The following is a 27,995-nucleotide window of genomic DNA, read 5'->3' on the forward strand; positions in this document are numbered from 1 at the left end:
GAAATAAAGTCAAACATTCACAGAAAAGCTGCTGTGGAAAGAAAGGTTTTATTTTGTGAATGTGGCAGAAATCATGTAAGTGCTTTCAATGGGAAATAGGAAAAAATACACATAGGCCATTATAGTCTCTATTTTGAAAATTATAGATTATCAGCCTATCCCCAAAGGCACAGAAAAAGTGAAGGCTCCACTATTTGCTGATAAAGGCCTTCTGTGGGCCTGGGCTTGGTTTGGCTGGATCATGGTTTATAAAGTACTCTATAGGGTACAAGATATTGTTTTACCCCTGGAGCTTTCAGGACCCAGCTCCTTTTTTTCAAGGAATTTATAGATTTAAACAAATGTCTATCAAGCTTTTAGTGAGTAGTGTTTCTGTCCTGCAGTACAGGTAGATTCTTTACCGACTGAGCTATGAGGGAAGCCCATGTTTCTGTCCTAAGCAGAATTTAAAGTGAAAAGAGACTATTGGGGTGGGAGAAGTAGTGAGAAGAAAAAGCTATTACTTTCATTTAAATTGTTAAAAGAGAAAAGCTCTTCTTTTATCTGGGGATAAGGCATAGCTTGAAGGGTGGTGGCATGTTGATCAGTCCAGTAACAATGGGTTTGGTCTCTATGTCCTTTGTCTCCCCCAGGGGTTTCAGGACAAAATTTTGCAGAATGGTGGTGAAGAACAGGAACAGCTCCATTTGGGCAAGGCCCTCTCCAACACAGGCCCGTTTCCCTGAAAGGAAGAGACAGTTCAATTAGCTTGTTCCAAATTAAATATTACAATAGCTCATATTCAAATATTACATACTCCTGACTGCCACTGAAAACATTGTTCAGAAAAGGGACAGGTCAGAAACTGCTAGATGATGATCAACTGGTTCAGTTCAGTTCAGTTGCTCAGTCGTGTCTGACTCTTTGTGACCCCATGAATTGCAGCACGCCAGGCCTCCCTGTCCATCACCAACTGCCGGAGTCTACCCAAACCCATGTCCATTGAGCCAGTAATGCCATCCAACTATCTTATCTTCTGTCGTCCCCTTCTCCTCCCGCCTTCAATCTTTCCCAGCATCTGGGTCTTTTCGAATGAGTCAGCTCTTCTCATCAGGTAGCCAAAGTATTGGAGTTTCAGCTTCAACATCAGTCCTTCCAATGAACACCCAGGACTGATCTCCTTTAGGATGGACTGGTTGGATCTCCTTGCAGTCCAAGGGACTCTCAAGAGTCTTCTCCAACACCACAGTTCAAAAGCATCAATTCTTCAGCACTCAGCTTTCTTCACAGTCCAACTCTCACATCCATACATGACCACTGGAAAAACCATAGCCTTGACTAGACGGACCTTTGTTGACAAAGTAATGTCTCTGCTTTTGAATATGCTATCTAGGTTGGTCATAACTTTCCTTGCAAAGAATAAGCGTCTTTTAATTCCATGGCTGCAATCACCATCTGCAGTGATTTTGGAGCCCAGAAAAATAAAGTCAGCCACTGTTTCCACTGTTTCCCCATCTATTTGCCATGAAGTGATGGGACCGGGTGCCATGATCTTAGTTTTCTCAATGTTGAGCTTTAAACCAGCTTTTTCACTCTCCTCTTTCACTTTCATCAAGAAGCTCTTTAGTTCCTCTTCACTTTCCGCCATAAGGGTGGTGTCATCTGCATATCTGAGGTTATTGATATTTCTCCCAGCAATCTTGATTTCAGCTTGTGCTTCTTCCAGCCCAGCGTTTCTCATGATGTACTCTGCGTATAAGTTAAATAAGCAGGGTGACAATATACAGCCTTGACGTACTCCTTTTCCCATTTGGAACCAGTCTCTTGTTCCATGTCCAGTTCTAACTGTTGCTTCCTGACCTGTATACAGGTTTCTCAAGAGGCAGGTTAGGTGGTCTGGTATTACCATCTCCTTCAGAATTTTCCAGTTTATTGTGATCCACATAGTCAAAGGCTTCGGCATAGTCAATAAAGCAGAAATAAATGTTTTTCTGGAACTCTCTTGCTTTCTTGATGACCCAGAAGATGTTGGCAACTTGATCTCTGGTTCCTCTGCCTTTTCTAAAACCAGCTTGAACATCTGGAAGTTCACGGTTCATGTATTGCTGAAGCCTGGCTTGGAGAATTTTGAGCATGACTTTACTAGCGTGTGCGATGAGTGCAATTGTGCGGTAGTTTGAGCATTCTTTGGCATTGCCTTTCTTTGGGATTGGAATGCAAACTGACCATTCCCGGTCCTGTGGCCACTGCTCAGTTTTCCAAATTTGCTGATCAACTGGTACAGTTCCTCTAACAAACCAAAATTTCTCTAAAGAGATTTATGCTCTTAATTCAGTAGTTCTCCTGGAGATTTATCTGTAGAAACTAGAGATTCACCAATGAGGATGTCACTTGCATTATTATTTATGACTCCGATGAGTTAGATGAAAACTAGACATACACCTATATTAGATTAATTAAACAAGTCATTGTACTGCTATCACGCAATGCCACCTAAACATGTTTGTATGGAAGATTGTTTAATACCACAGGCCATCTTGTAAAAACATATTAACTGTTATTTTTGAAAATACTAATCAAATAATTGACTAGGATAACAAAGTAAAAAAATATGTGCTGAGTGATCTTAAGTTGTCTTTATGACCTTATGAGAAATAGCAACTGGGAGCCAATCAGCTCTTGCAAAGAGGCAAGGGTATGTGGGGCTCTGGATTTCAGAGGGGAAGGAAGAGAATGAAATGACCAAAGTCCCTCTGATGGCCTCTGGCTCTAAGAATCAGAAAATTATACAATAATGTTTAGTCATTTTAAAAGAAGAAAGAAACCTGAACATTCTGTTTTAGAAAAGTTGTATATTACAAAAGGGAGATCAATAGGTAAGAGTCTACAAAAGGAGGTCCCTTTGTTATCTGATAATGTGTGACATCTGGATTGAATTAATTTGCCTTGATTTCTTTAGAAACTGACATTGTACTTAGTCACCAGATAACAAAATAGTCCTTGAAAGAGTTATCTGATCCTATTGGTATACAGACTTAAATGGCTCCATCTTGATTTAGAGGGTTATAGCTGATTGATTTGATTAACTTTGTGATCATTAGTGGATTACTTACGTACATTCAGTAAAGCTAAAAGTTGTTCAAAAGGTTCATGTGTATGGTTTGGATGGTATGTATCTATACTTACCAATGGAAAAAGCCACAAAGTATTTTGTTTTCCTGAAGCTGCCATTTTTATCCAAAAAATGGCCTGGGTCAAACTTCTCTGGGTTAGGAAACTCCTTGCAGTCGTACAAGACGGAAGACAGTAACGGCAATACAGTAGTACCCTGGAACCAAGAAAGAGAGATGGAATGGCATGTTATCATACTTATCTTCAGTTCATAAAAAGCCTAACACTTTTAATTATAGTGGATTAAATAGGACTGAGCACTCTTGAAGCTTGTATGAGAGCTTTCTCACTGTCTTGTGTGAGAGTTTTTTCACACCCAGTATCATACAATACCTTTTATCGAATAATAAGATAGTTCTCTGGGGGAAGAGCAACTGTTACAGTCAATGTGCAATAAACAATTGTTCAAAAACTAAGATTTGCAGCTCATATTGTTCAGACATGTGCTTTACTAGAACCGCCACCTCAAATTGGAAGAGTTCACTTTTCACAATTTTTTTCTTTCTGAATTCAGGTGCGAATGTAAGAAAATACAGTATAGTACTTTGTAATCTACAAAATCCGTTGGCTCAAAGCCCACCTCCTCACTTCTAAAATGGCGTGCATGTGCGTATGTTTGTCGCTTAGTCATGTCCAGCTCTTGGTGACCCCATGAACTGAACTGTAGCCAGCCTGGTTCCTCTGTCCATGGAATTTTTCAGGCAGGAATACTGGAGGGGGTTGCCATTCCTTTCTCCAGGGGATCTTTCCAACCGAGGTATCAAACCTGTGTCTCCTGTGTTGCAGGCAGATTCTTTACTGTCTGAGCCACCATACACTTTCCTCTTTGCCCCATTAGAACTTGTGAGGTTTAAATGACAAAATGATAATGACCACTGATACAGGATGCTTCACATTTACCTGACACTGTGTTGAATTGTTTATAAATGTCATTTAATCCTCACTTCAAACATATTCACTAGGATCTTGTTTTTTTGGCTCATTGTATAAATGCAGAAATTGAGATTCAGAGAGAAGAAACAATTTACTTGTGGTTATTAGCAAGTGGCATAATTAGAATTTGACCCAACTTCTATCTGATCATAAAGCACCCCTATTTAAGCGAAAGCCTCCTCTTTCCATTTTACTTCATTTTTTATTTCCTGAAACATTATTTCACAATTTTTGGAGTAGGTAATACATGTACATAGTATAAAAAAAAAGTCAAGTTGAAAATAAGTTTCTTTTTCCTATACTCAAGTTCTTTGGTTTCCTTCTTAATGTAATCACTGCTATCAGAAATTTATTCCTATTTTATTATAGGTGGGGCTTCCCTGGTAGTTCAGATGATAAAGAATCTGCCTGCAGTGCAGGAAACCCAGGTTCAATCCCTGGGTCTGGAAGATCTCCTGGTGAAGGAATTGGCAACCCACTCCAGTATTCTTGCCTAGAAAATTCTGTGGACAGAGGAGCCTGGTGGAGTCACAAAGAGTCGGACATGACTGAGCAACTAACAGAGCAGAAACTCTTTAATATTATCAAAAGCACTTTCTGTATAAATGAGATTACCATGTGGTTTTTCTTTAAATTCTATTTCTATGTGAATTTTATTAAACCAAATTTTCTGGTGTTAGAGCTTCCTGTGTTCCTGATTACCTTCACTTGGTGGTGGAATAGCATTTTTAATGTGATACTAGACTTATGTGTTAATAGACTTTTGCACTGGGATTTGGCAGTAAGGTTGGGGGCTGCTTCAGTTTTGCGGTAGTCTGGTCAGGTTTGACACCTTTTCTTCTTCTTCTACACTCTCAAATGTAAAACCCAACCCCTTAATCACTGCAGAAGGCTGACTACATCCCGTGTCCGTGTGAAGGTTTTGATCATCGTTAACTATTATGGGCAGCAATGCCCCAAATGTCTGGTACATGAGATCTCGGGAGGAGAGAATTTGGGTTTAAGAAAGTTGGCACTTGATTACTTTAGAGCTGCAGATACACTGTCCATCTCTTCCCGCTTTTTAAAATCTATCATGGAAAATCAGATTTCTGTTCCCACAAGATTCATACTAATGCCAATCACTTCTCCCTTAATATATCCTATTATATCTGAGAGTGTGAGGAGCGTTGGAAGCCCTGGGTTAGCTTCCCCATTCCAGGGAGGCAGAGGCAGAACCACAGAGGTGACACAATGGCCTGAGAGGACACTGCACAGCAGTGACGGGTTTAAACCCAGGCCGTGTAACTCAGGCCTCGTGTTCTTTCCATGTCTCTCAACTGCCTCTTCCTGAAACAGCTACGATGCCTCTAACAGGCCCCATCTACCGTGGGGTGGAGTGGCACCATGTTGCACCTTCTATCTCAGCCAGCTTTCCCAGCCACCTCTAACCTTGGGGATGACATATTGTCTGAATTTCATGTCCTGGACCACAGCATGGGGTAAGTTAGAAGGAACGAGGGTGATGTATCTTTGTATCTCATGCAACACAGCCTCTGTATAGGGCAGCTTCATCTTGTCCTTCATGCAGGGACTTCGGGTGCGTCCAATCACACGGTCAATTTCTTCATGAACTTTGGCTGCAGAGACATGAATCATGAATCCTGCTTAAGAGATATGTTCCCTGGATACTTGGAAATGCTTACAACATGTAAAGAAAGTGGCCTGGAAAAGGCTCCCAAGGTCAAAGACATGTTGCTAAACAACTCACATCTCTGTTCTTCATAGAATTTCTATTTTTTCTTTTTTTTTTTTAATTTTAGTATAAAATCTTTATTCTCAGAATATTCTTTTTTAAATTAATTAATTTATTTTAATTGGAGGCTAATTACTTTACAATATTGTAGTGGTTTTTGCCATACATTGACATGAATCAGCCATGGGTGTACATGTGTTCCCCATCCTGAACCCCTTCCCACCTCCCTCCCAATCCCATCCCTCAGGGTCATCCCAGTGCTCTGGCCCTGAGCACCCTGCCTCATGCATCAAACCTGGACTGGTGATCTATTTCACATATGGTAATATACATATTTCAATGCTATTCTCTCAAATCATCCCACCCTCGCCTTCTCCCACAGAGTCCAAAAGTCTGTTCTTTACACTTGTGTCTGTTTTGCTGTCTCGCATATAGGGTCATTGTACCATCTTTCTAAATTCCATATATATGCATTAATATACTGTATTGGTGTTTTTCTTTCTAACTTACTTCACTCTGTATAATAGACTCCAGTTTCATCCACCTCATTAGAACTGATTCAAATGCATTCTTTTTAATAGCTGAGTAATATTCCATTGTGTATATGTACCACAGCTTTCTTATCCATTCATTTTCCGATGGACATCTAGGTTGTTTCCATGTCTTGGCTATTGTAAACAGTGCTGTGATGAACATTGGGGTATACGTGTCTCTTTCAATTCTGGTTTCCTCAGTATGTATCCCCAGCATTGGGTTGCTGGGTCGGATGGCAGTTCTATTTCCAATTTTTTAAGGAATCTCCACACTGTTCTCCATAGTGGCTGTACTAGTTTGCATTCCCACCAACAGTGTAAGAGGTTTCCCTTTTCTCTGCATCCTCTCCAGCATTTATCGTTTGTAGACTTTTTGATAGCAGCCATAGAATTTCTATTTTTTATATTGCTGCAAAGACCAGAGATTTCGCTTCAGGAAACATAAAAGCTGCATTAGGTATGTCTTTGGCCTCCTGCCTGAACTGGTTTGTCCTCCTGTACAGGTGAGGAGATGACCTCTGTGCAGGGATTAAAGTTTACCCCAGATTCCTGGCAAAACAGCTGCAGAGGGAAAATGTTCAATCCTAACTCTAGTGGGAGCATCTCCTCTATCAGTATCATCCATCTCCTAACATTTTGTGGGAACAGCAAACACCATTTTGTTGAACAAAATAAACACTGGCTTTCTAAGACCTGTGCTCTGAGAACATGATTGAGAAAATCAAGCTAGTACAATTTCATTTTTGAATTTTAAATTATATTGGAGCTAAAAATCCCCTTTGGGGAGACTGATCCATTTTCAAGATGAAAAAACAAAGGCCTGTGAAGTGAAATAACTTGTTTGAGGTCACACAGTCAGGTATTGGCGGCTGAGAATGAGAGTCCAAAATAGGAGCCCATGCATCCCTCATCTAAATTGGACTGACTCTTCAACATTACATCATATATAGAAGAGCTGGGATTCAGAAGCTCCTCTGCTTTTAAACTTAAAAAGTCTTTGATTCGTAAAGGTCTGTCTTCCTTATCAGCATCATTTGACAGAATTTTGATCTGTAAAACCAAACCACATGGGTGGCCCTATGCATGATGCTTGCCAAAGCTGTCCAGAGAAAGAGAAGTTGTCACAGACTGTAGTACCTTCCCACCTTCACGAGTGCCAGCAGCTCCTATTTTATCCTAAATAAATACCTAAGATATTTGCTGTACCTTGAACCTCAGGGTATTTCATTAGGAGCAGGAACCCGTAACTCAGGGTGGCAGTGGTTGTCTCTACTCCTGCTGAAAACAGATTTGATCCACAGGTTGCTAAGTTTTCCAAGTGAAATTGAGACTCTGGGTTCTGTTTCTCCTGTAGATGGCAGAGTTAAAAAGAAGGCAACGGTTTATCAGAGCTCCAGGATCACACCCCATCACTAGTAATAGGCTTCATTTTGTGCATGGTAGGGTTTAAAAATCAGTCTTGGAATTGAAACTTCTGGTTCAAATCCCAGGTTAGTCAATGATCAGATATACGCCCTTGACAAGTTACCTTACCTCTTTACTCAACTTCATCATTTGTGATACTGGGATATAGAACAGAATATACCTCATAGGGTTATTGTAAAGATGAAAAGAGATACTGAGTGGAAGGTCTTGGAACAATTCTTATATACAAACACTCAGTTAATGGAATCTTCTTTTATTATATTTAATGAAAAAGACTAGATGATAAATTCAATGTGAGCACAGTGTAGAGAAATCACTGGTTTGGAACTGGTCTGTTTCCTTCAGACCAGTGATACAAAGCATGGGAAATCGATACTACCCCAGCCCTTTAGAGTATTGTAGTGAAGTATATAGAGGTCGATTAAATATTTTGTTAAACCACGATGAGTGCTATGAAAGAAAATTTCAGGGTAATATTTGATTCATCATTTTACTCCTTTTACCAACAATCATGGACTGATAGAGAGTTGGTACGAAGGAAAATTTTTAAATGACTGAATTAAAAACCTAGCTTTTTTTTTTCCTCTTTCCCAGACAAACATCTAGTCCTCTGAGGGCCAACAACAAATTTTTCCATCAGAATGAAGAGGATATTTCAATGCACATTGTTGATAAATGGAGTGAGCTTGAATGTCTCTACTAACTCCAAGGAAATTTCTGAGAAGAAAAGAGAGCATCATCATGCCTTCCTTCAGCATTTTTTCTAAGGAAGTCAAGCTCTCTAAATCAGCCCTCCCAGAGATTAAGAAGACTAAACAGGTTATTAGTAATTAACCATTTGCTATAAATTGCACACTTATGATACAATTGCACAGTGTTTTTCCTTTGCTTATTTATGTATATTTGGGGAATTTTGGCATGAAATTCAAAGTATTAGTTGCTCAGTTGTGTCCAACTCTTTGCAGTCCTATGGACTGTAGCCTGCCACATTCCTCTGTCCATGGAATTCTCCAGGCAAGAATACTGGAGTGAGCAGCTGTTCCCTCCTCCAGGGGATCTTCTCAACCCAGAGATCAAACCTGGGTTTGCCTGCTTTTCAGGCAGATTCTTTACCATCTGAAATAACGCTTTACTGGGGAAGCCAAACTTTGGCATAAACAAGGTTAATTTTACAGGGCTCAAAGAATTATTTTCAGATTTTAAGTTGTTACATATGTATATATATTGAAATATCCTTTTTTTCAGAAATACAAAAATTGAAATTATATTGGTTAAAAGTCTTGTGCACACACAAAAATATGGAACACTTCAGAAATGTGTGTGCCATCCTTGCACAGGGGCCATGCTAATCTTCTCTGTATCATTCCACTCTCAGAGTACGTGCTGCCAAAATGAGCACTGAACATCCTTTTGCAGTCTATTGTTTGTCACAATTTTGACCGTTTTCCTACTGATGTTCTCATGGACATTGATGCTGGTATCTTAGCCAGTGATGTTCTAAGAGCTGGTGGCTGTGTGATACTTGCTATTCAATATGTTTAAGACCACCGATGGTTAATTATAATGTATTTCTTTAGAATCTTTTATCCACTGTTAGTTTTAATTAACGAAATTGTTTCATGGGAAAATACAATCCAGTGTTTATAATGTATTGGTCTATGACATACTCCCTGGGAAACATTGTGGCACACAATGGCAGACAATGGGTGTGCAAAGAAGATGTGTGTGTCTTTTAGCCACAGTAAGATAAATATATGCTCAGAAACATGCATAAATATACATATATGTAGCTCATCATAAATATATACTGAGAAGATTTCATTAAATGCTAGTGTCCAAGTACAGGAAGTAAATAGAAATAAAAGGAAATAATATGTATAATATATATTTTTAGAAAACTTTCGAGTTTTTGCCCAACTAAAAAATTTATGACATTTTGATTCCACTTGTTTGACTTAGTATGAATAGAATACTAGATTTCTAATTTAGAAAAATAGATATGCAACAAAGGTTTATGTATAGCACAGGGAACTATGTCAATCTCTTGAAATAACCTATAATGGGAAATAACTTCGAAAATAATATATGTGTATATGTACAACTGAATCACACACATACAAAAGAATTCTACTTTTTGAAATTTAGTAAAGTTTATCTTATTGCCAATTTTTCTAAATGTCCTATGGACATCTAATAACAGCACACGAAAGACAAAATTTAAATATATTTGTGTAGGATATGATTAATATAAATTAATTAAATACAAATGTATTACATTTATATTATTAATGACATCATTCAAGATGCTTCTATTCTGATTTTTTCTGCACTTGATAAAATATTCTCAGAGAAATGTTAATATTTTTCACTGTGATTGTATATTTTTTCTTTTCCCTTATGTTTCTTCTGATTTTTGCTTTATGTATTTTTGTTTCTTTGTTGTTAAGTTGTCTAAAGGTTTATGATGTCTAAGGGGATGACAGAGGATGAGATGGCTGGATGGCATCACTGACTCGATGGACGTGAGTCTCAGTGAACTCCGGGAGTTGGTGATGGACAGGGAGGCCTGGCGTGCTGCGATTCATGGGGTTGCAAAGAGTCAGACACGACTGAGCGACTGATCTGATCTGATCTGATCTTCTTTTTTAATTGTATCCTTTATTGTTAAAAATATATCTCTTTGTTTCATTTAAAATAAATAAATTTTAAAAAGAAAAAAAAGAAATACAAAGGAAAAGGGGGGCTTTTCTTCTTTTAAAATTTCTGCACTATGAAAAATTTCTACTATTGTTAATAGCATACCCCACTGCCACAAGATATCAAAATATCAAGAATTACCAACATGGTATGATTATGCTTTCCTGCATTCCCACGGACTGATAAAATATAGTATTGGGGAAAGATGTCATGTACAATACCTGCTCCATCCTGCTGAGGAAACAGTCAATGTAGTCTCGAGGGTTATTATGATTCAGGGACTTTTGATGCTCCTTCACTTTTTCCAGAACAAAGTAGTGAACATCCTTAAGCCTTTTTGAAAATGCTCTGTGCTCTCCAGGGAGAGGCTTTATGAGTTTTGGCCATAGATTGTAAATCTAAAATGAAAACAAAAAATACACAAGCAATTCAGTTTGTGAAGAGACACCAGGGTTTCTAAGTGGAGCACCGAACTCTCTGCAGGGTCTGGCCAGGGAGAATCCCTTCCTCCAGCTTTCAAGCTAAAGAGAAGGGAGGTTAACCGTCACATACACTAGAGTCGCCCCTTCTCATCTCCTGCTCAACCACCCTCAGCCAACCTCAGAGTAAGAGGGGGAGAATGTGCACAGGAGCCTTAAAAGAAATGCAGGGGACTGGGACATGACGTCTTCTTTTGAGGGAATCACCTCACAGAAGCGAGCAGAAGGCAGCCTTCACAGGTGCTGGTCTGAGTGACACTATACTAATCCACTTGACATAAGCCACACATGAGGGACGGGGGCGGTGCTTGCCTTGGCGCATGCTCATGGGACAAGGTGGGCAGCTTGCAGCTCTTTATCCTGCTTGTGGGCTCCCAGTATGCCCAAGAGGTCAAGTGCAAGGTTAAATGGAGACTTGACCTTACCTGGTTCCAGAGAGAGCTTATTCGATTAAAATTTTTATTTAACAAATCCAGCAGGGAGTGAAGGGTCTTATCTTGGTAGTGGAAACGTTCGTTGAAGAGGATGGAGCAGATGATGTTGCAGGTAGCACAGGACAGGGTGACAGCAGGGTTAAAGGGCTGAGCTGGTGTGAACAAAAAACAACTCTAACATTTAGAATCTTCATTAGCCTGCATTAGGGTTTCAAGAAGGTGGCCTCCCTCCTCCTCAGATGGTTACTTACATTTTATTTTCTCTAAACTTCTTCAAATTAGGATGTAAGCATCTTCTACTAACATTAACACTCATGCTCTATAGTATTATACTATGCTACCACTGGTTGTTATTATTCAGTGAATATGGTGACAGTCATAAGAGGAGCAAGTAATATTATAGAATATTTACCATATACTGGATACTGTGTAAATGTTTTGCAAACTGTATTATCCAACCCTCAATCTGAGATTTGATTTTTAGACGCATTTTTCAGATGAGGAAACTGCACCTTAGAGAAATTAAATAACTTGCCCAAATTTACACATCCAGTAAGTGCTGAAGTTGGAAGGTGAATCCAAACAAAGGGATTCAAGGATCCTAAGTAACAGCTTTGAGTCATTTTCCTCCTGCCCCGCTTTTCCTTGCCAATGCCCTGGTTAATAGAGCAGATTGTGGACTGCTGAGCATCTCCTGAAGGAGGAGCTTTGGTGGGAAGGGCTGTGTGCGCAGTAGCCCCTTGGCCCAAAAGATGGTCCATGGAACAAACCCTCTGATTTCCTGAACTCCTCCACCAGAAACTGGGCCTCCTCTTGGATCCTCTCCTCAAGGCTCCTCTTCCCCATCCCAAAGTTCCTTAGGGTCATAAGGGAGAAGCGCCGCATTTGCTTCCACGTGTCTCCATTGCTGAAAATGAGTCCTAGGAAAAGAAGCAAAGAGCAGAAAAGTGGTTTGGCATCATAGAATTGGATGTCCCCAGAAGCTGATCTCTTGTGTCCACCCTGCGCTGTGGCCACTGCCCCTTACCAGGAATTTAGCAACTGGCCTTTGAAGAGCGCAACATATTCTTTGGTTTGGGTAAAATATTTGTCACAAAGAAAATAAAACCCAAGTTCTGGTCAACAGAGGACAAAGGTGATGGAGACAGGGGGCAGGATCATTGGCACATAGGGAACATTCCCAAGTGTGGGGAAGGCCATCTGTCTGGTTTTGTTAAAGATGGTAAAGACTGCCATGTCTTCCCACAAACCCCTCTCCTGAGTGTCTGTTTTTGCACTTAACATCCCTCTGACTTGTGGTTTAGTTCTACCCATGACTTCCTCTACTAGAGGATTTGCAACCCCACGGACTGTAGCCCACAGGGCTTCTCTGTCCATGGAATTCTCCAGGCAAGAATACTGGAGTGGGTAACTGTTCCCTTCTCCAGGGGATCTTCCCAACCTAGGGATCGAATCCAGGTCTCCTGCATTGCAGGTGGATTCTTTACCAGCTGAGCTACTAGAGTGGGTAGCCATTCCCTTCTCAAGGGGATCTTCCCAACTTGGGGGAACTAACCTAGGTCTCCTGCATTGCAGGCGGATTCTTTAAGGTCCGAGCCACTAAGGAAGCCCGTATTAGAGGATAAGCAATTGCAAAGCAGAGTAATAGGGAATATGCATGTCTATTCACCTCCAAATTTACTACAGCTGTTAGCTAATCTGAACCAAAAGGAACTCAGAAACAAAGGAACTCAGTATGTTCACACCCAATGCTTTTTCATTTCTTCCTCTGTATATGTCCTGAATTTCCTATTTCTCTCAATGTACCATGTTTCCTAGTACCCCAAACCCAAACCTCAGGGCATTTTTCACACCCCTCTTTCCCTATACAGCTGCATTTGGTAAATTCTGTCGATGCCACCTTCAAAATGTCTTTCTCATCTGTCCCTTCTTGTCAATTCAAACTACACTACCACACTTCAGCTTCTAAGGTTATGATCATCTTCAAACCAGTTTCCTAGATTTAGAGTTTCTAGGTTCCTCAAAATCAAATACGAGGACAATTTTTCTGGTGCTAAAAAGCATTCAGTGGATTTCCCTATACCCACCTCTCACCATAAAGAAGGCTGAGTGCCAGAGAATCAATGCTTTTGAACTGTGGTGTTGGAAAAGACTCATGAGAGTCCCCTGGACAGCAAAGAAATCAAACCAGTCAATCTTAAAGGAAATCAGTCCTGAATATTCATTGGGAAGACTGGTGCTGAAGCTGAATCTCCAATACTTTGGCCACCTGATGCGAAGAGCTGACTCATTCGGAAAGACCCTAATCCTGGGAAAGACTGAGGGCAAAAGGAGAAGGGGATGACAGAGGATGAGATGGTTGGATGGCATCACTGACTCCATGGGCATGAGTTTGAGCAAACTCAGGGAGATAATGAAGGTCAGGGAAGCCTGGCGTGCTGCAGTCCATGGGGTCGCAGAGTCGAACACGACTTATCGACTGAACAACAACAAAAAACAACCCCCTACCTCCCCAGCCGGTCTCATTATGACACCTTTAAACTCTTCAAAACTTTCCATCATTCTCCCCCTTGGCTCTAACTCTGAACCAAAAAAAAAAAATCAAAAAATTAAAACAGAGATTAGTGTATTAAGACTATGGACTATGGTTATTGGTTCTGGGCTCTAGAGTTAGGCAAACTGAATTCAAGTCTGCTCCAAAAGTTTCTAATTTTGATGAGCAATTAACTTCTGTTGCCTCAGCTTTTCATCTGTTGAATGGAAATAAAAAATATCCTCCTCATGGGGCCATCATGGTAACTGAATATGGTAATACATGTGAAACCCCTAGCATGGTATCTGGCACACAAGAAGTATTTAATAAATACTAGCTATTATATCGGAGAAGGCAATGGCACCCTACTCCAGTACTCTTGCCTGGAAAATCTCATGGGTGGAGGAGCCTGGTAGGTTGCAGTCCATGGGGTCGCTAAGAGTCGGACATGACTGAGCGACTTCACTTTCACTTTTCACTTTCATGCATTGGAGAAGGAAATGGCAACCCACTCCAGTGTTCTTGCCTGGAGAATCCCAGGGACGGGGGAGCCTGGTGGGCTGCCCGTCTCTGGGGTCGCACAGAGTCGGACACGACTGAAGCGACTTAGCAGCAGCAGCAGCAGCAGCAGCAGCTATTATATAATTATAGTTATTACAATAATAATTCAAGTCAATAATAATCCAATTATTATAATGTCTAACATTATTATTGTCTAACATTATAATGTCTAACATTATTATGACTAACATTATTATTAGATAATAATAATGTTATTATTATTATCTAATGTTAGATAATGTCTAACATTATTATTATTGAACTTTAGGAATATTTTCATCTCTTCAAATTTTTAACTGTTTTTACATCATCTTTAAATCAAAAGGCAATCATAAATGTGGCAAAATTATTTATTTAATTCTTAATTAGACTTTCAAATATTGCTGTGTCTTTTGCACTTCATTTATTCTTCCATTTATTTAATAAATTTTCATTACTTTCCTGTGACAACAAAGGCATTTTGCTCACCATCCCGCTCTACAAGGGTTAGATCATTAGCCACTGCAGTCACTGAAAGGCATTTAGGGTGGAGATCAGGGATGAGGTACCCTGTGCTCTGGGGAAACTGACAGAATGGGCCTTCATATAGTTAGATATTTTCAGGAGAAAATTTTATGATCTCAATTTTATTCATTTTCTCATCCTTAGAAAAGCACTAAAATCACTTCAGGAGACATCCAATCCTTGTGACTAGGAGCAGCCTTCTACCGAGATGGGTGTTGATTGCAAGTACCCCCTTCACCAAATCATTTTATATACTGACTTTCCCGTCTCGCTCTTCAGAGTTCTTCAGAGCTCTTCAGAGCTATCTGAGGGGCTGTCTCCTGGGCTGTAGGCCTCAGGAAGTCCCCAAATAAAAGTGAACTCACAGCTCTCACGTTGTGTACTTTTTGTTTAGTTGACACCTGCTATGCATATAGCAGATCCTAAAAATATTACTACTGTGAACGTTCATGTTTATATTTTCCCACATCCTGTATTATCTCTCAAGATAGTTTCTACAAACAAATTCCTCCATCATTGTGAATGTCTCTTTGGAGAAGTTTGGTTGTTAAGGGGCAAGAAACCTGGGGCAGTAACTCAAGGGGCTTGTGAGGTGAGTGCTATGGAATCCTCACATGCTCCTGGGAATGGTCCAGTGGAGAGTGAGTTTATCAGTCACAGTCCAACCAAGAAAAGAGAAGCCTCTCTAAGTATTTAAAACAAAGGAAATTTAATCCAGGGAATTTGTTTTAGGGTGATGGAAACACTGAGAGGTTAAACCAGGGACAGCCAGACAACTGATAATTATCAACAGCAGAAAACTGCTGCCATCTTCCCATGGAAGGGACAAAGGAGCTCAATGGCTGGGGTTACCTGGCCAGAATTGGAACCAGAGTGGTCCTGTTCTGAAGGAGCTGGAGTTATGGGGGACATGCAGCTCTTGTAAGAGATGCTATCTGAGGCACAGACAGGGGGACCTCTGGCTCTCCTTCCATTCCCCAGCCTCTTGCCAGTGCCTCTCTTTAGTTGATCTCAGCCAGAGCCAGCTGTGGGAATTTCAGTCTGCAGTACCTGTAGCACTGGGAACCAGGGCAAATAAGGCAAGAAAGGCAAGTGGCTTTTAAGACAAGAAGAGAGCGATGGATAATCTGGGATGGAGAAGGCACTACCAAAGAAGTAAGATCCTTGGGAAGGTGAGATGCTATAGGGACATTTGTCTATTGTAACCCAGGGAAAAAAGCAGAGTGTGGGTGCAGAGGCAGATAGACCTACAGATAAAACGTTAAGAAACAGAAAATTCCTTTCTGATGCTTCTGTTGTTACAATGAGTTATGATACAATGGTTCTAAGAGAGGAAATGCATAGTGGGGGTGTGAATACGAGTAGAAAAAGGAGCCAGACAGAGAAACATGTAGTAAGAGGCTAATTGAGGTTTAAAGGTATTAATTTAAAGGGAAGTCAGTGTAATTATTGAGAGAATTTCTCTAGCTGTGTTTATCTTCTGAGTACAAACACAGAGAAGATGGTTGAATTCTTCCAGGGCTCACGTAGATGCCAGGTAAAGGTGATAGCGGGAGAGTGCTAAAATATTTTCTAGGGACTGATTACAATAAGTGAGCTATGTGAAAGCTGCTTTGATTCACTGATGCTGTCAGTTAAAAGTTTAAGGCCAAAGCTCTTGATAATATCTATTTCAGAGGGAAATCTGACATCTTGTTTTTGTTGTGTAATCATTAAGTTGTGTCCAACTCAGTGACCCTATGGACTATATAGCCCACCAGGCTCCTCTGTCCATGGCATTTCCCAGGCAAGAATACTGGAATGGGTTGCCATTTCCTTCTCCAGGGGATCTTTCTGACCCAGTGACTGAACCTATATCCCTATTTCTAAATTAAAAAGCTTTTGGAGAGTCGAGATCTGCGATTATACATATGAATCTCACACACAGAAGTCAGTCTCTTCTTTTCTATGAATAGAGTTCAGCTTTGGTCCAGGGTTGTCTGTGACTCAATGCAGAAGTCTCTCTAATTCTGGCCTCCACTGCAGGAACACTTGGCTCCCACTTAAACTTCTGTTCTTCGGGTTTTCTTGTATCAGTGCTAAGGTGACACTTTCCTCTTCCACCTGTTTGTTGAGGGCAGATTGCATTTCCAGAGTGAACCACAGCCATATCTCTCACCCCTCATTCTCTTCTGTAGTGTGCCCACCACCCCTTCCCCATCAAGAAAGGAAACCTAATTCCTGTCCATTTGGATTAGGGTTGGCTTTTGGGAATTACTTGCAATGAATAAAATGGTTCTATGTTCTGAGATTTGGTCTGAAGAAGCTTCACAGCTTGAAATGCTCACATGCTTCCTCAGGATGCCCCCTCCTGGACTCCAGGTACCAGCGAGAAGCCCAAGCTACATGGGCAGGCCACGGGCAGATGCTCTGTTGACAGGCCCAGCTGAGCTCAACCTTTGGGTCATCCCCAAAAGCCAGACTTGTAAACGAAGAAGCCTCCATGTGATTTCAGCCCTCAGCTATTCGAATCACCCTTAGCAGCTTTATTTGGGAAACACAAAAGGATATCTGCTAAGGCCCAAGGCCTTGTGGATCAGAGAAAAGCCAATTCCACTATGTCTTATTCAAATTCCTGATCACAGAGTCCCTGAGCATTAAAAAGGCTGGGGGGTGGAGGGTACTGTTTTACATCCCTGAGTCTGGGGTGGTTTGTCACACAAGAGATAACTGGAATACTTTCCTATTTTTCTCGCTTTGTTCAGAATGTATACCTATAATGTAAATGTATTTTAAAACATACACTTCTTTATCGCACCTGCATCCCTGCTGGTGGGTAGTGTTCCAAGGAAGCAATGCCCTCTCCACACTCACTGTTTTGGGGCAAGTATGTGCACGGGTGAATAATTACATAGCTGTTTACTTCTATTTTTGTAAACTAGATTCCTCAATAGGTCTCTACAGTTTATATGTCCGTAGATATAGTAGATTACTTTCCAAAAATGTTATAGCATCTGCACTCTTCCAGGGAAAGAATGCGGAGAAGGCAATGGCACCCCACTCCAGTACTCTTGCCTGGAAAATCCCATGGGCGGAGAAGGCTGGTAGGCTGCAGGCCACGAGGTCGCTAAGAGTCGGACACAACTGAGCAACTTCACTTTCATTTTCGTGCATCGGAGAAGGAAATGGCAACCCACTCCAGTGTTCTTGCCTGGAGAATCCCAGGGACAGGGGAGCCTGGTGGGCTGCCGAATATGGGGTCGCACAGAATCAGACACGACTGAAGCGACTTAGCAGCAGCAGCAGGTAAAGAATGAATGGCTATTTAGCCATACCTTTAAGAGTACCAAGTTATTTTAAATTTTGTATTTTAGTGAGTGAACAATGGCATCTAAAACTGGTGTATAGATTGAATGAGTAAGGTAAAGTAAGGACTCGAGCTGTTGCAATTCACCAATGAGATAAATGTTTAAAGATTAAGACACTGGGTAAAATAGTGAGTTGATGGTTAACAGGAAATATTTCAACAACTTGATTAGTTAGACACAAAATCTGCAGTGCTATATTACACAGTTCAAAGATCACTAGGCCAGAAAGCTATCTGGCATTTTAGCAGATATTTCATTTACAAAGATGTTATGGGTTGAATTGTTTCCCCTCAAAATACGTTGATGTCCTGGTCCTGGTATCTATGAATTACAGCCTTATTTCTAAATAAGGTCATTACAGCCAATATAATGACCTTATTTGGAAATAGGATCTTTGCAGAGGTAATCAAGTTAAAATGAGATTAGTGAAAGTGAAAGTCACTCAGTCCTATCTGACTCTTTGTGACCCCATGGACAATTCTCCAGGCCAGCATACTGGAGTGGGTAGCCTTTCCTTTCTCCAGGAGATCTTCCCAACCCAGGGATCGAACCCAGGTCTCCCGCATTGTGGGCGGATTCTTTACCAGCTGAGCCATAAGGGAAGCCCAAGAATACTGGAGAGGGCAGCCTATTCGTTCTCCAGTGGATCTTCCCAACTCAGGAATCGAACTGGGGTCACCTGCATTTCAGGCAGATTCTTTACCAACTGAGTTATGAGGGAAGCCAAATGAGATTAGGGTGGGTACAATCCAATATGACTGTTCAATTCAGTTTAGTTGCTCAGTTGTGTCTGACTCTTTGCAACCCATGGACTGCAGCATGCCAGGCTTCCCTGTCCATCACCAATTCCCAGAGCTTGCTCAAACTCACATCCATAGAGTGGGTGATGCCATCCAAACTTCTCATCCTCTGACATCCCTGTCTCCTCCTGCCTTCAATCTTTTCCAGCATCAGGGTCTTTTCAGATGACTCAGTTCTTCACATTAGGTGGCCAAAGTATTGGAGTTTCAGCTTCAACATCAGTCCTTCCAATGAATATTCAGGACTGGTTTCCTTTAGCATGGACTGGTTGGATCTCCTTGCAGTCCAAGGGACTCTCAAGAGTCTTCTCCAACACCACAGTTCAAAAGCATCAATTCTACACCACTCAGCTTTCTTTATGGTCCAACTCTCACATCCATACACAACTACTGGAAAAACCATAGCTTTGACTAGATAGACCTTTGTTGGCAAAGTAATGTCTCTGCTTTTTAACAGGCTGTCTAGGTTAGTCATAACTTTCCTTCCAAGGAGTAAGTGTCTTTTAATTTCATGGCTGCCATCACTACCTGCAGTGATTTTGGAGCCCCAAAAAATAAAGTCTGTCACTGTTTCCATTGTTTCCCCATCTATGCCATTAAGTGATGGGACCAGATGCCATGATCTTAGTTTTCTGAATGTTGAGCTTTAAGCCAACTTTTTCACTCTCCTCTTTCACTTTCATCAAGAGGCTCTTCAGTTCCTCTTCGCTTTCTGCCATAAGAGTGGCGTCATCTGCGTATCTGAGGTTATTGATATTTTTCCCTGCAGTCTTGATTCTAGTTTGTCTTTCTTCCAGCCCAGTGTTTCTCATGATGTACTCTGCATATAAGTTAAATAAGCAGAGTGACAATATACAGCCTTGACGTACTCCTTTCCCAATTTGGAACCAGTCTGTTGTTCCATGTCCAGTTCTAACTACTGCTTCTTGACCTTCATACAGATTTCTCAGGAGGCAGGTAAGGTGGTCTGGTATTCCCATCTCTTTATTAATTTTCCACAGTTTGTTGTGATACACACAAAGGCTTTGGCATCATCAACAAAGTGGAAGTAGATGTTTTTCTGGAACTCTCTTTTTTGCTTTTTTGATGATCCAGTGGCTGTTGGCAATTTGATCTCTGGTTCCTCTGCCTTTTCTAAATCCATTTTGAACATCTGAATGTTCACAGTTCACTTACTGGTCATAGTCAACCAAGAGAACCACTGGTCATAGCAAACACCCTCTTCTAACAACACAAGAGAAGACTACACAAGGACATCACCAGATGGTCAACACCAAAATCAGATTGATTATATTCTTTGCAGCCAAAGATGGAGAAGCTCTATACAAACAGCAAAAACAAGACTGGGAGCTGACTGTGGCTCAGATCATGAACTCCTTATTGCGGAATTCAGACTTAAGTTGAAGACAGTAAGGAAAACCACTAGACCATTCAGGTATGACCTAAATTAAGTCCCTTATGATTATACAGTGGAAGTGACAAATAGAATCAAGGGATTAGGTCTGATGGAGTATCTGAAGAACTATGGACAAAGTTTCATGACATTGTACAGGAGGCAGTGATCAAGACCATACCCAAGGGAAAAAAAACTCAAGAAGGCAAAATGGCTGTCTGAGGAGGCCTTACAAAAAGCTGAGAAAAGAAAAGACACCAAAGGCAAAGGAGAAAAGGAAAGATATACCCATTTGAATTCAGAGTTCCAAAGAATAGCAGGGAGAATAAGAAAGCCTTCCTCGGTGATCAATGCAAAGAAATAGAGGAAAACAATAGGATGGGAAAGACTAGAGATCTCTTCAGGAAAATTAGAGATACCAAGGGAACATTTCATGCAAAGATGGGTACAATAAAAGACAGAAATGGTATGGACCTAACAGAAGCAGAAGACAGTTAGAAGAGGTGGCAAGGATACACAGAAGAACTATACAAAAAAAATCTTCATGACCCAGATAATCACGATGGTGTGATCACTGACCTGGAGCCAGACATCCTGGAATTCTAAATCAAGTGGGCCTTAGGAAGCATCACTACAAACAAAGCTAGTGGAGGTGATGGAATTCCAGTTGAGCTATTTCAGATCCTAAAAGATGATGCTGTTACAGTGCTGCACTCAATATGCCAGCAAACTTGGAAACTCAGCAGTGGTCACAGGACTTGAAAAGGTCAGTTTTCATTCCAATCCCAAAGAAAGGCAATGCCAGAGAATGTTCAAACATGACTGTATGCTTCTAGGAAGGGGAAACTTGGACACAGAGACATGCAAACAACAGAAAATGCCATGTGAACATGAATCAGAGATTAAGGCAATACATCTACAAGTCAAGGAACAAAAAAGTTACCAGAAAAGCACCAGAAGCCAGGAGAGAAGCAGGAAACCTTTTCTCCCTCACAAGCTCTCAGAAGGAACCAACCTCACTAACGTCTTAATCTCAGATTTCTAGACTCCAAAACTGTAAGACAATAAAATTCTGTCATCCTAAGGTTTGTACCCAGTTTTTGGTACATTATGACAGCCCTAGGAAACTAATACAGAAGGAAAACTAAAATACCAGTGAATGGCTTTTCTCTTTGTTATTTTCCAGGATAGAAAGTTTTAGGAAAAGAAAAGCTGAATTAATGGCAACCCACTCCAGTATTCTTGCCTAGAGAATCCCATAGGCTAGGAGCCTGGCAGGCCACAGTCCATGGGGTCACAAGAGTTGGACACAAGTTAGTGACTAAACCAACCAATCACCATTACAGGCATTACAGGCAAGTGAGAAGCCTGTAACAATAATTTTATAGGAAAGTTGAAAAACCAACATTCTCAGAGTTGTGAAAATGGCAATTTTTTCCCCCTCTTGAGCTCAATCACACAACTGCACTCATCTCACATGCTAGGAAAGTAATGCTTAAAATTCTCCAAGCCAGGCTTCAGCAATATGTGAACCGTGAACTTTCAGATGTTCAAGCTGGTTTTAGAAAAGGCAGAGGAACCAGAGATCAAATTGCCAACATCCACTGGATCATGGAAAAAGCAAGAGAGTTACAGAAAAGCATCTATTTCTGCCTTATTGACTATGCCAAAGCCTTTGACTGTGTGTATTGCAACAAACTGTGGAAAATTCTGAAAGAGATGGGAATAGCAGACCACCTGACCTGCCTCTTGAGAAACCTGTATGCAGATCAAGAAGCAACAGTTAGAACTGGACATGGAACAACAGACTGGTTCCAAATAGGAAAAGGAGTACGTCAAGGCTGTATATTGTCACCCTGCTTATTTAACTTCTATGTAGAGTACATCATGAGAAATGCTGGGCTGGAAGAAACACAAGCCGGAATCAAGATTGCTGGGAGAAATATCAATAACCTCAGATATGCAGATGACACCATCTGCAGAAAGTGAGGAGGAACTAAAGAGCCTCTTGATGAAAGTGAAAGAGGAGAATGAAAAAGCTGGGTTAAAGCTCAACAACAGAAAACTAAGATCATGGCACCCACTTCCATCACTTCATGGGAAATAGATGGGGAAACAGTGGAAACAGTGGCTGACTTTATTTTTTTGGGCTCCAAAATCACTGCAGATGGTGATTGCAGCCATGAAATTAAAAGACGCTTACTCCTTGGAAGGAAAGTTATGACCAACCTAGACAGCATATTCAAAAGCAGAGACATTACTTTGTCAACAAAGGTCCGTCTAGTCAAGGCTATTGTTTTTCCAGTAGTCAAGTATGGATGTGCGAGTTGGACTCTAAAGAAAGCTGAGCACCAAAGAATTGATGCTTTTGAACTGTGGTGTCAGAGAAGACTCTTGAGAGTCCCTTGGACTGCAAGGAGATCCAACCAGTCCATCCTAAAGGAGATAAGTCCTGGGTGTTTATTGGGATGACTGATGCTGAAGCTGAAACTCCAATACTTTGGCCACCTCATGCAAAGAGTTGACTCATTGGAAAAGACCCTGATGCTGGGAGGGATTGGGGGCAGGAGGAGAAGGGGACGACAGAGGATGAGATGGCTGGATGGCATCACTGACTCGATGGACATGAGTGTGAGTGAACTCTGGGAGTTGGTGATGGACAGGGAGGCCTGGTATGCTGCGGTTCATGGGGTTGCAAAGCGTCGGACATGACTGAGCAACTGAACTGAACTGAGCTCAATCCAGCCCAATACCTTCTGCTCCAGTTAAAAATTAATTTCAGGGTTTCCTTGGTGGTAGTGGTACAGTCTGCCTGCCAATGCTGGAGACATGGATTCAATCCCTAGCCAGGATATATTCCACATGCCACAGAGCAAACAATCCCATGCACCACAAGTATTGAGCCTGTGCCCTAGAGACCAGGACCCACAACTGCTGAGCCCACGGTGCAGCTACAGAAGCCTGCGTGCCCCAGGGCCCGTGCTTCACAGCAAGAGAAGCCACTGCTATGAGAAGCCCACGAACCACAACAAGGAGCAGCCTCCACTTGCTGCGACTAGGGGAAAGCCTGTGCAGCAACGAAGATTCTGCAGATACAAATATAAACAAATAAAAAATTAATTCCAAACCTCACACATAGCCAACGTAATCAACTTGTTTTTTAAAAAAAATGGGAAGAAATAGAGGGAAGGTTTGGTTGCTTCTTTAGGTAAGCATGTATATCTAATGTAAGAGAGATTAAAAATTGTTTCTCTTTCATCACTTAGTACACTGCATAATATTTAATTAATTATTCATAAATATGCTTTGAAAAGAATTAAGTTTCTATTTCTTTGGGGCTTGCAATTTTACAATTTTTAAATGGATTAGAGGAGATTTTCAGGCTGTCCTAGGTTTTTTTTATTGTGTAATACTTCATATGTCTAAGTTTTGAAACATAGTAAGAAAATAATTATCTGTGAGCCTGTTGTCCCACTGAAGAACTTGAACTTGACTAAGTACCACTGTAGCTCCCTGTGTGTTACCACTCTGATCTTACCACCCTCTCTCCACCCCCTCACTCCCACCTCTCCATCCCCCCACCAGTCCCAAACCAGGAGCTGACATTGAAAACACAGTAATTTCTGTACCTAGTCATCTGTTTGTTGTTGCTGCCACTATGTCACTGCAATCTTTGTACCCTGTGAAATGACACCCCAAACATGGCTCTCTAAATCGTAAGACCTTTGGGTAACAACTTTTATTTTCAAAATGTTCCCAGATTGCTTTTTTTAAAATCACAATCATATTTGCAGATTTATCCTAAAGGGAACTTGGAGTCTGTTTTTGATGTTTATCTCAATAGAATTATCGGAGTATCTGCTGTACAATTAAAAAAAAAAAAATCTGTTTTTTGTCCCCATTCATGGGACACAGCTTCTAAATCCTTGGATTTTCCCACTTCTAACACAGAAGTTTGTTATTCATGCTGAGCCTCTGGGATCACACTTGAGTTTATGATAATGAGGTAACTCATGGTAGATTCCTTAACACTGTCAAGATGGAGTTGGCCCCAGAAAGATGAACTTTGTATTTAGAGAACTGAAGCTTTCACCCAAGTGATATCAGCCAGACCTTAGGACTTTCAAGGAATGGAAGAAGCTAGAGACTGAGTTCTATCAGATGGCCAATCAATCAATCAACTGTGCTCAAGTAATGAAGTTCCAGTGAAAACCTCCCAACACCGAAGCTCTGATGAGATTCTGGGTTGGTGAATATACCAACACATTGAATGGGCAATGCATTCTGATTCCTTGCAAGAGAATGAATACAGAAGCTCTGCATCTGGGGCACTCCTAAACCTTGTCCAACGTGTCTCTCCATTTGTAGCTTTCATATGTAATAGAATTGTGATTGTAAGTATGGCATCTTCCTGAGTTCTGTGAGTCATTCCAGTAAATTATTGAACCTAGGTGGTCATGGAAACCCTGAATTTTTAGCCAGCTGGTTATAAGTGTGGGTAATCTGGAGACCTCTGAACTTGTGGCTGACAATAGAAGCGAGGGTAGTCTTTTGGAGAATGATGCCCTTAACGTAAGGCTTACCAGGTGGTCACTAGTGGTGAAGAAACTGCCTGCTACTGTAGGAGACATGAGACCTGGGTTTGATTCCTGTGTCGGGAAGATCCCCTAGAGAAGGGCATGGCAACCCACTCCAGTATTCTTGGCTGGGGAATTCCATGAACAGATTAGTCTAGCAGGCCACAGTCCATAGGGTCACAAAGAATGGGACATGACTGAAGCGACTTAGCAGGCGCGTGTGCGACTTAGCATGCACGTGCACGCGCGCGCGCGCACACACACACACACACACACACACACACACACACACACTTAACATATGGAGTATGGACTAACTCTGAGTAGTTAGTATCTGAATTGCAGTGCAGTATTGCAGCATCTAATTTATTGCTTGTTGCAAAACAGATACTCATTAGGTTAATCACACTTTTTTTCTAAAAAGAATTAACTTGTATTTTGAAACATACCATATCCTCTCTGGGTATCGTCAATAATAGGAAAATGTGCTCTGCCAAGGAATTCATCACCTTGGTCAATTAGAGCTTCCTTCACCACTTCATATCCATGTAAGACCACAGTGGTCTGGGATCCAAGGTGCAGAGTGTAAACAGGTCCATATTGTTTGGCCAACTGTAAAGAGATGCAAACAACTATAAGGGCTATTGTGAAATCTCTCCATTGGAGGCTTTGGTGGGAATTAACTAATGATTCACACGTAGCTTAGACTTTGCTCCATTAAGTTCCTTTCAGTCATTTAACCTGGGCTACAGTCATGGATTCATTCTTTCCTTCATCTATACATGCAACCACTGAGCAATATAAATATTTACTAAGCAATTATATTCTGTCAGACATTGTGCCGGGAACCCTCACGGAACTTAGAGTCTAGTGGAAGTAACAGGCGCAAAACAAACTACATTTGCAATACAAGCTGCACATGATTCTATGAAAGTGGTAAAGAATGTACTTATGCTAGATGATAATGGGAAAACTTAACAAAATAGATGAGAATTCTATGAGGAGGTGACGTTTAAGAAAAAACTAGAGATGAGAAGGAAGCAGCCATGACAAGACAAAGACAGCTTACTTAGTAGGTATTAAAAAGAATGAAATTACATATTTATGATAGCATTGTGTCAAGGGGAAAAATAGAGTACTAAAACAGCTGCCAGCTAGGGATTTGTTTTCAAATGTATTTTACATCCATGCATGTGAATTTAACGTAGCCATTTGAAAGTACTTATGTGAAGATGTATGATGGTATGGAAACATGTTCATGTTCTAAATAGTTGAACAAAAATAAAGTTACATTTAAAGATCCATATGCATATTACAATCCTCCATTTTTTTAAGTAAAATTCTTAAATGGCAAAACTTACTGAACTTGCCACCTCTTTTTTCTTTCTGCCTTTCCTACACTTTTTAAAACTTACACTTAAATGGTAGAGAATTTTGCTACTTTCTGTTTTCTCTGTCCAAGGAGAATGAAACTACTTTCTTGGTTCCTCTGAAGGAGTGTCTCTCTGTACTTTGGGGCACAAAACATCAGGCCCTTCCCTTCCAACCTCACCCTCAGCTGATGATGTTGCTCCCTATTTCACAGAGATAATAGAAGGAAGAGAATGTCCACGTGCTGCTACCATAGCTTCTTGTTCACTTGAATCTGTACCCATATACATAGTTCTCTGTTAATATAAATGACTCTCCATGCCCCGAAAAAGGCCAATCCTCCAGCTTATGCACTGGATTCCATTCCCTTTTAGCTATGGCAACTTGACTTTCCTTTTTTACAGCAATATTGAACATCACCCTATTTCTCTTCCTCCCCCAGTCCCTGGCAACCACCATTCTACTCCCTACTTCTATGACTCTTTTAGAGTCCCCATGTAAGTGAGTTCATATAGTATTTGTCCTTCTGTGCCTGGCTTCTATAATTTAGGATATCCTCCAGGTTCATCAATGTTGCTGTCAGTGACAGGATTTCCTCCTTCATTAAGGGGAAATAATATTCCTCGGTATGTGCATGTGTGTGTGCGCGTGCACATTGTACTTTCTTTATTCATTGGTCAGACGACAGTAATTAGGGAATTTTTGGAGAATGTATACTTGCACAATGAACTCAAAGGAGTGAATGTCAGTTGGGGAGCACAGCTGAGATGTGTCAGAGCAAGGTGTGAGGATCACTCTTCAAAAGGAGGATCACAAATTATCCCATAGATTAGTCTGAACTAGTAATAATAACATAAAAGGACATTATTTACATTTTTTTTTTTTTACATTTGATTGTCTTTTGGTTAGTGTTACATGCAGAGAGGTTTAGAAGACTTTTGGTTAAAATATGTTCTGACTTCAGAATTTTCCCATTCACTAGAATTCAATCTGTATCTCAGGTCAGGTTAACACACTTCACTGTCACCTCTAAAGTGATCCAATTCAGAAAAAAATAAAGGGGGTGGGGGAGAACATCTGTCTTGTAATACAGAAATAGATACACCAAAGTGCCTTAGCAGTGAGTAAAACTATTAATAAGAAAAGTTAAAGATGACACAAAGATAATCTGAAGGTGACTCCCCTTTACCTGGAGATGACCAGCCCCTAATAAAACCCCCTTACCTTGGAAAGAGATGCAGGGATGTCCTTGAGGTTTAGTTGCATCAGATTCCCAATGATGGGAAGGGGAGTTGGACCAGGAGGGAGCTTTCCCAAACCTTTGTGACTTTTCTTCCACACAAAAAGAAAAACCAGGCAAGTGACACAAATCACAAGAGCAAGAGTAGTGATTTCCAGTCGTTCCATCTTGGTTACTCGGTGTTAGTAACTGTTTGGGTTGCTTGTTAGCAGAGTCTTGTACACACCCGGGGTATGATCTCTAAGTCAAAGGCTGGTCTGAGTTCTTGGACTTAGCAAACAAA

At 40.9% G+C, this 27,995-nt stretch overlaps 1 protein-coding gene and 1 non-coding gene across 3 annotated transcripts; both read right to left on the bottom strand.

Moving 5' to 3' along the window:
* Positions 1-29: 29 nt before the first annotated feature.
* Positions 30-27,986, bottom strand: LOC109553151 (cytochrome P450 2C23-like). Of its 2 annotated transcripts, none has more exons than XM_019953106.2 (9): positions 27,697-27,986; positions 25,551-25,713; positions 12,157-12,306; positions 11,378-11,538; positions 10,695-10,871; positions 7,540-7,699; positions 5,515-5,702; positions 3,166-3,307; positions 30-721 (listed from the first exon to the last, which is right to left on the bottom strand). In XM_019953106.2, the coding sequence occupies exons 1-9, from the start codon at positions 27,877-27,879 to the stop codon at positions 540-542; spliced, it is 1,506 nt and encodes a 501-aa protein (XP_019808665.1). In that variant the 5' UTR covers positions 27,880-27,986; the 3' UTR covers positions 30-539. The 2 variants fall into 2 exon arrangements, with proteins under 2 accessions (XP_019808665.1, XP_019808666.1); XM_019953107.2 differs by having other exon boundaries at positions 7,558-7,699; positions 27,697-27,984.
* LOC139180040 (U6 spliceosomal RNA) lies at positions 9,069-9,175 on the bottom strand. The gene has a single exon (XR_011564388.1). It is a non-coding gene; the product is annotated as a U6 spliceosomal RNA (small nuclear RNA).
* Positions 27,987-27,995: the final 9 nt, after the last annotated feature.

Source organism: Bos indicus, chromosome 26 (assembly GCF_029378745.1).
Source record: "Bos indicus isolate NIAB-ARS_2022 breed Sahiwal x Tharparkar chromosome 26, NIAB-ARS_B.indTharparkar_mat_pri_1.0, whole genome shotgun sequence".
Classification (NCBI taxonomy): Eukaryota; Metazoa; Chordata; class Mammalia; order Artiodactyla; family Bovidae; genus Bos; species Bos indicus.

Excerpts from the sequence above, each read along its gene's own strand:
- LOC109553151 (XM_019953106.2), bottom strand. The coding sequence starts at position 27,879 with ATGGAACGACTGGAAATCACTACTCTTGCTCTTGTGATTTGTGTCACT. Across the intron at positions 12,307-25,550 it reads CGATACCCAGAGAGGATATG|GACTCATTTTCAGCAATGGA; the intron begins GTATGTTTCAAA and ends TTCTTTTCCTAG. Across the intron at positions 722-3,165 it reads CTTTGTGGCTTTTTCCATTG|GGAAACGGGCCTGTGTTGGA; the intron begins GTAAGTATAGAT and ends TCTTCCTTTCAG.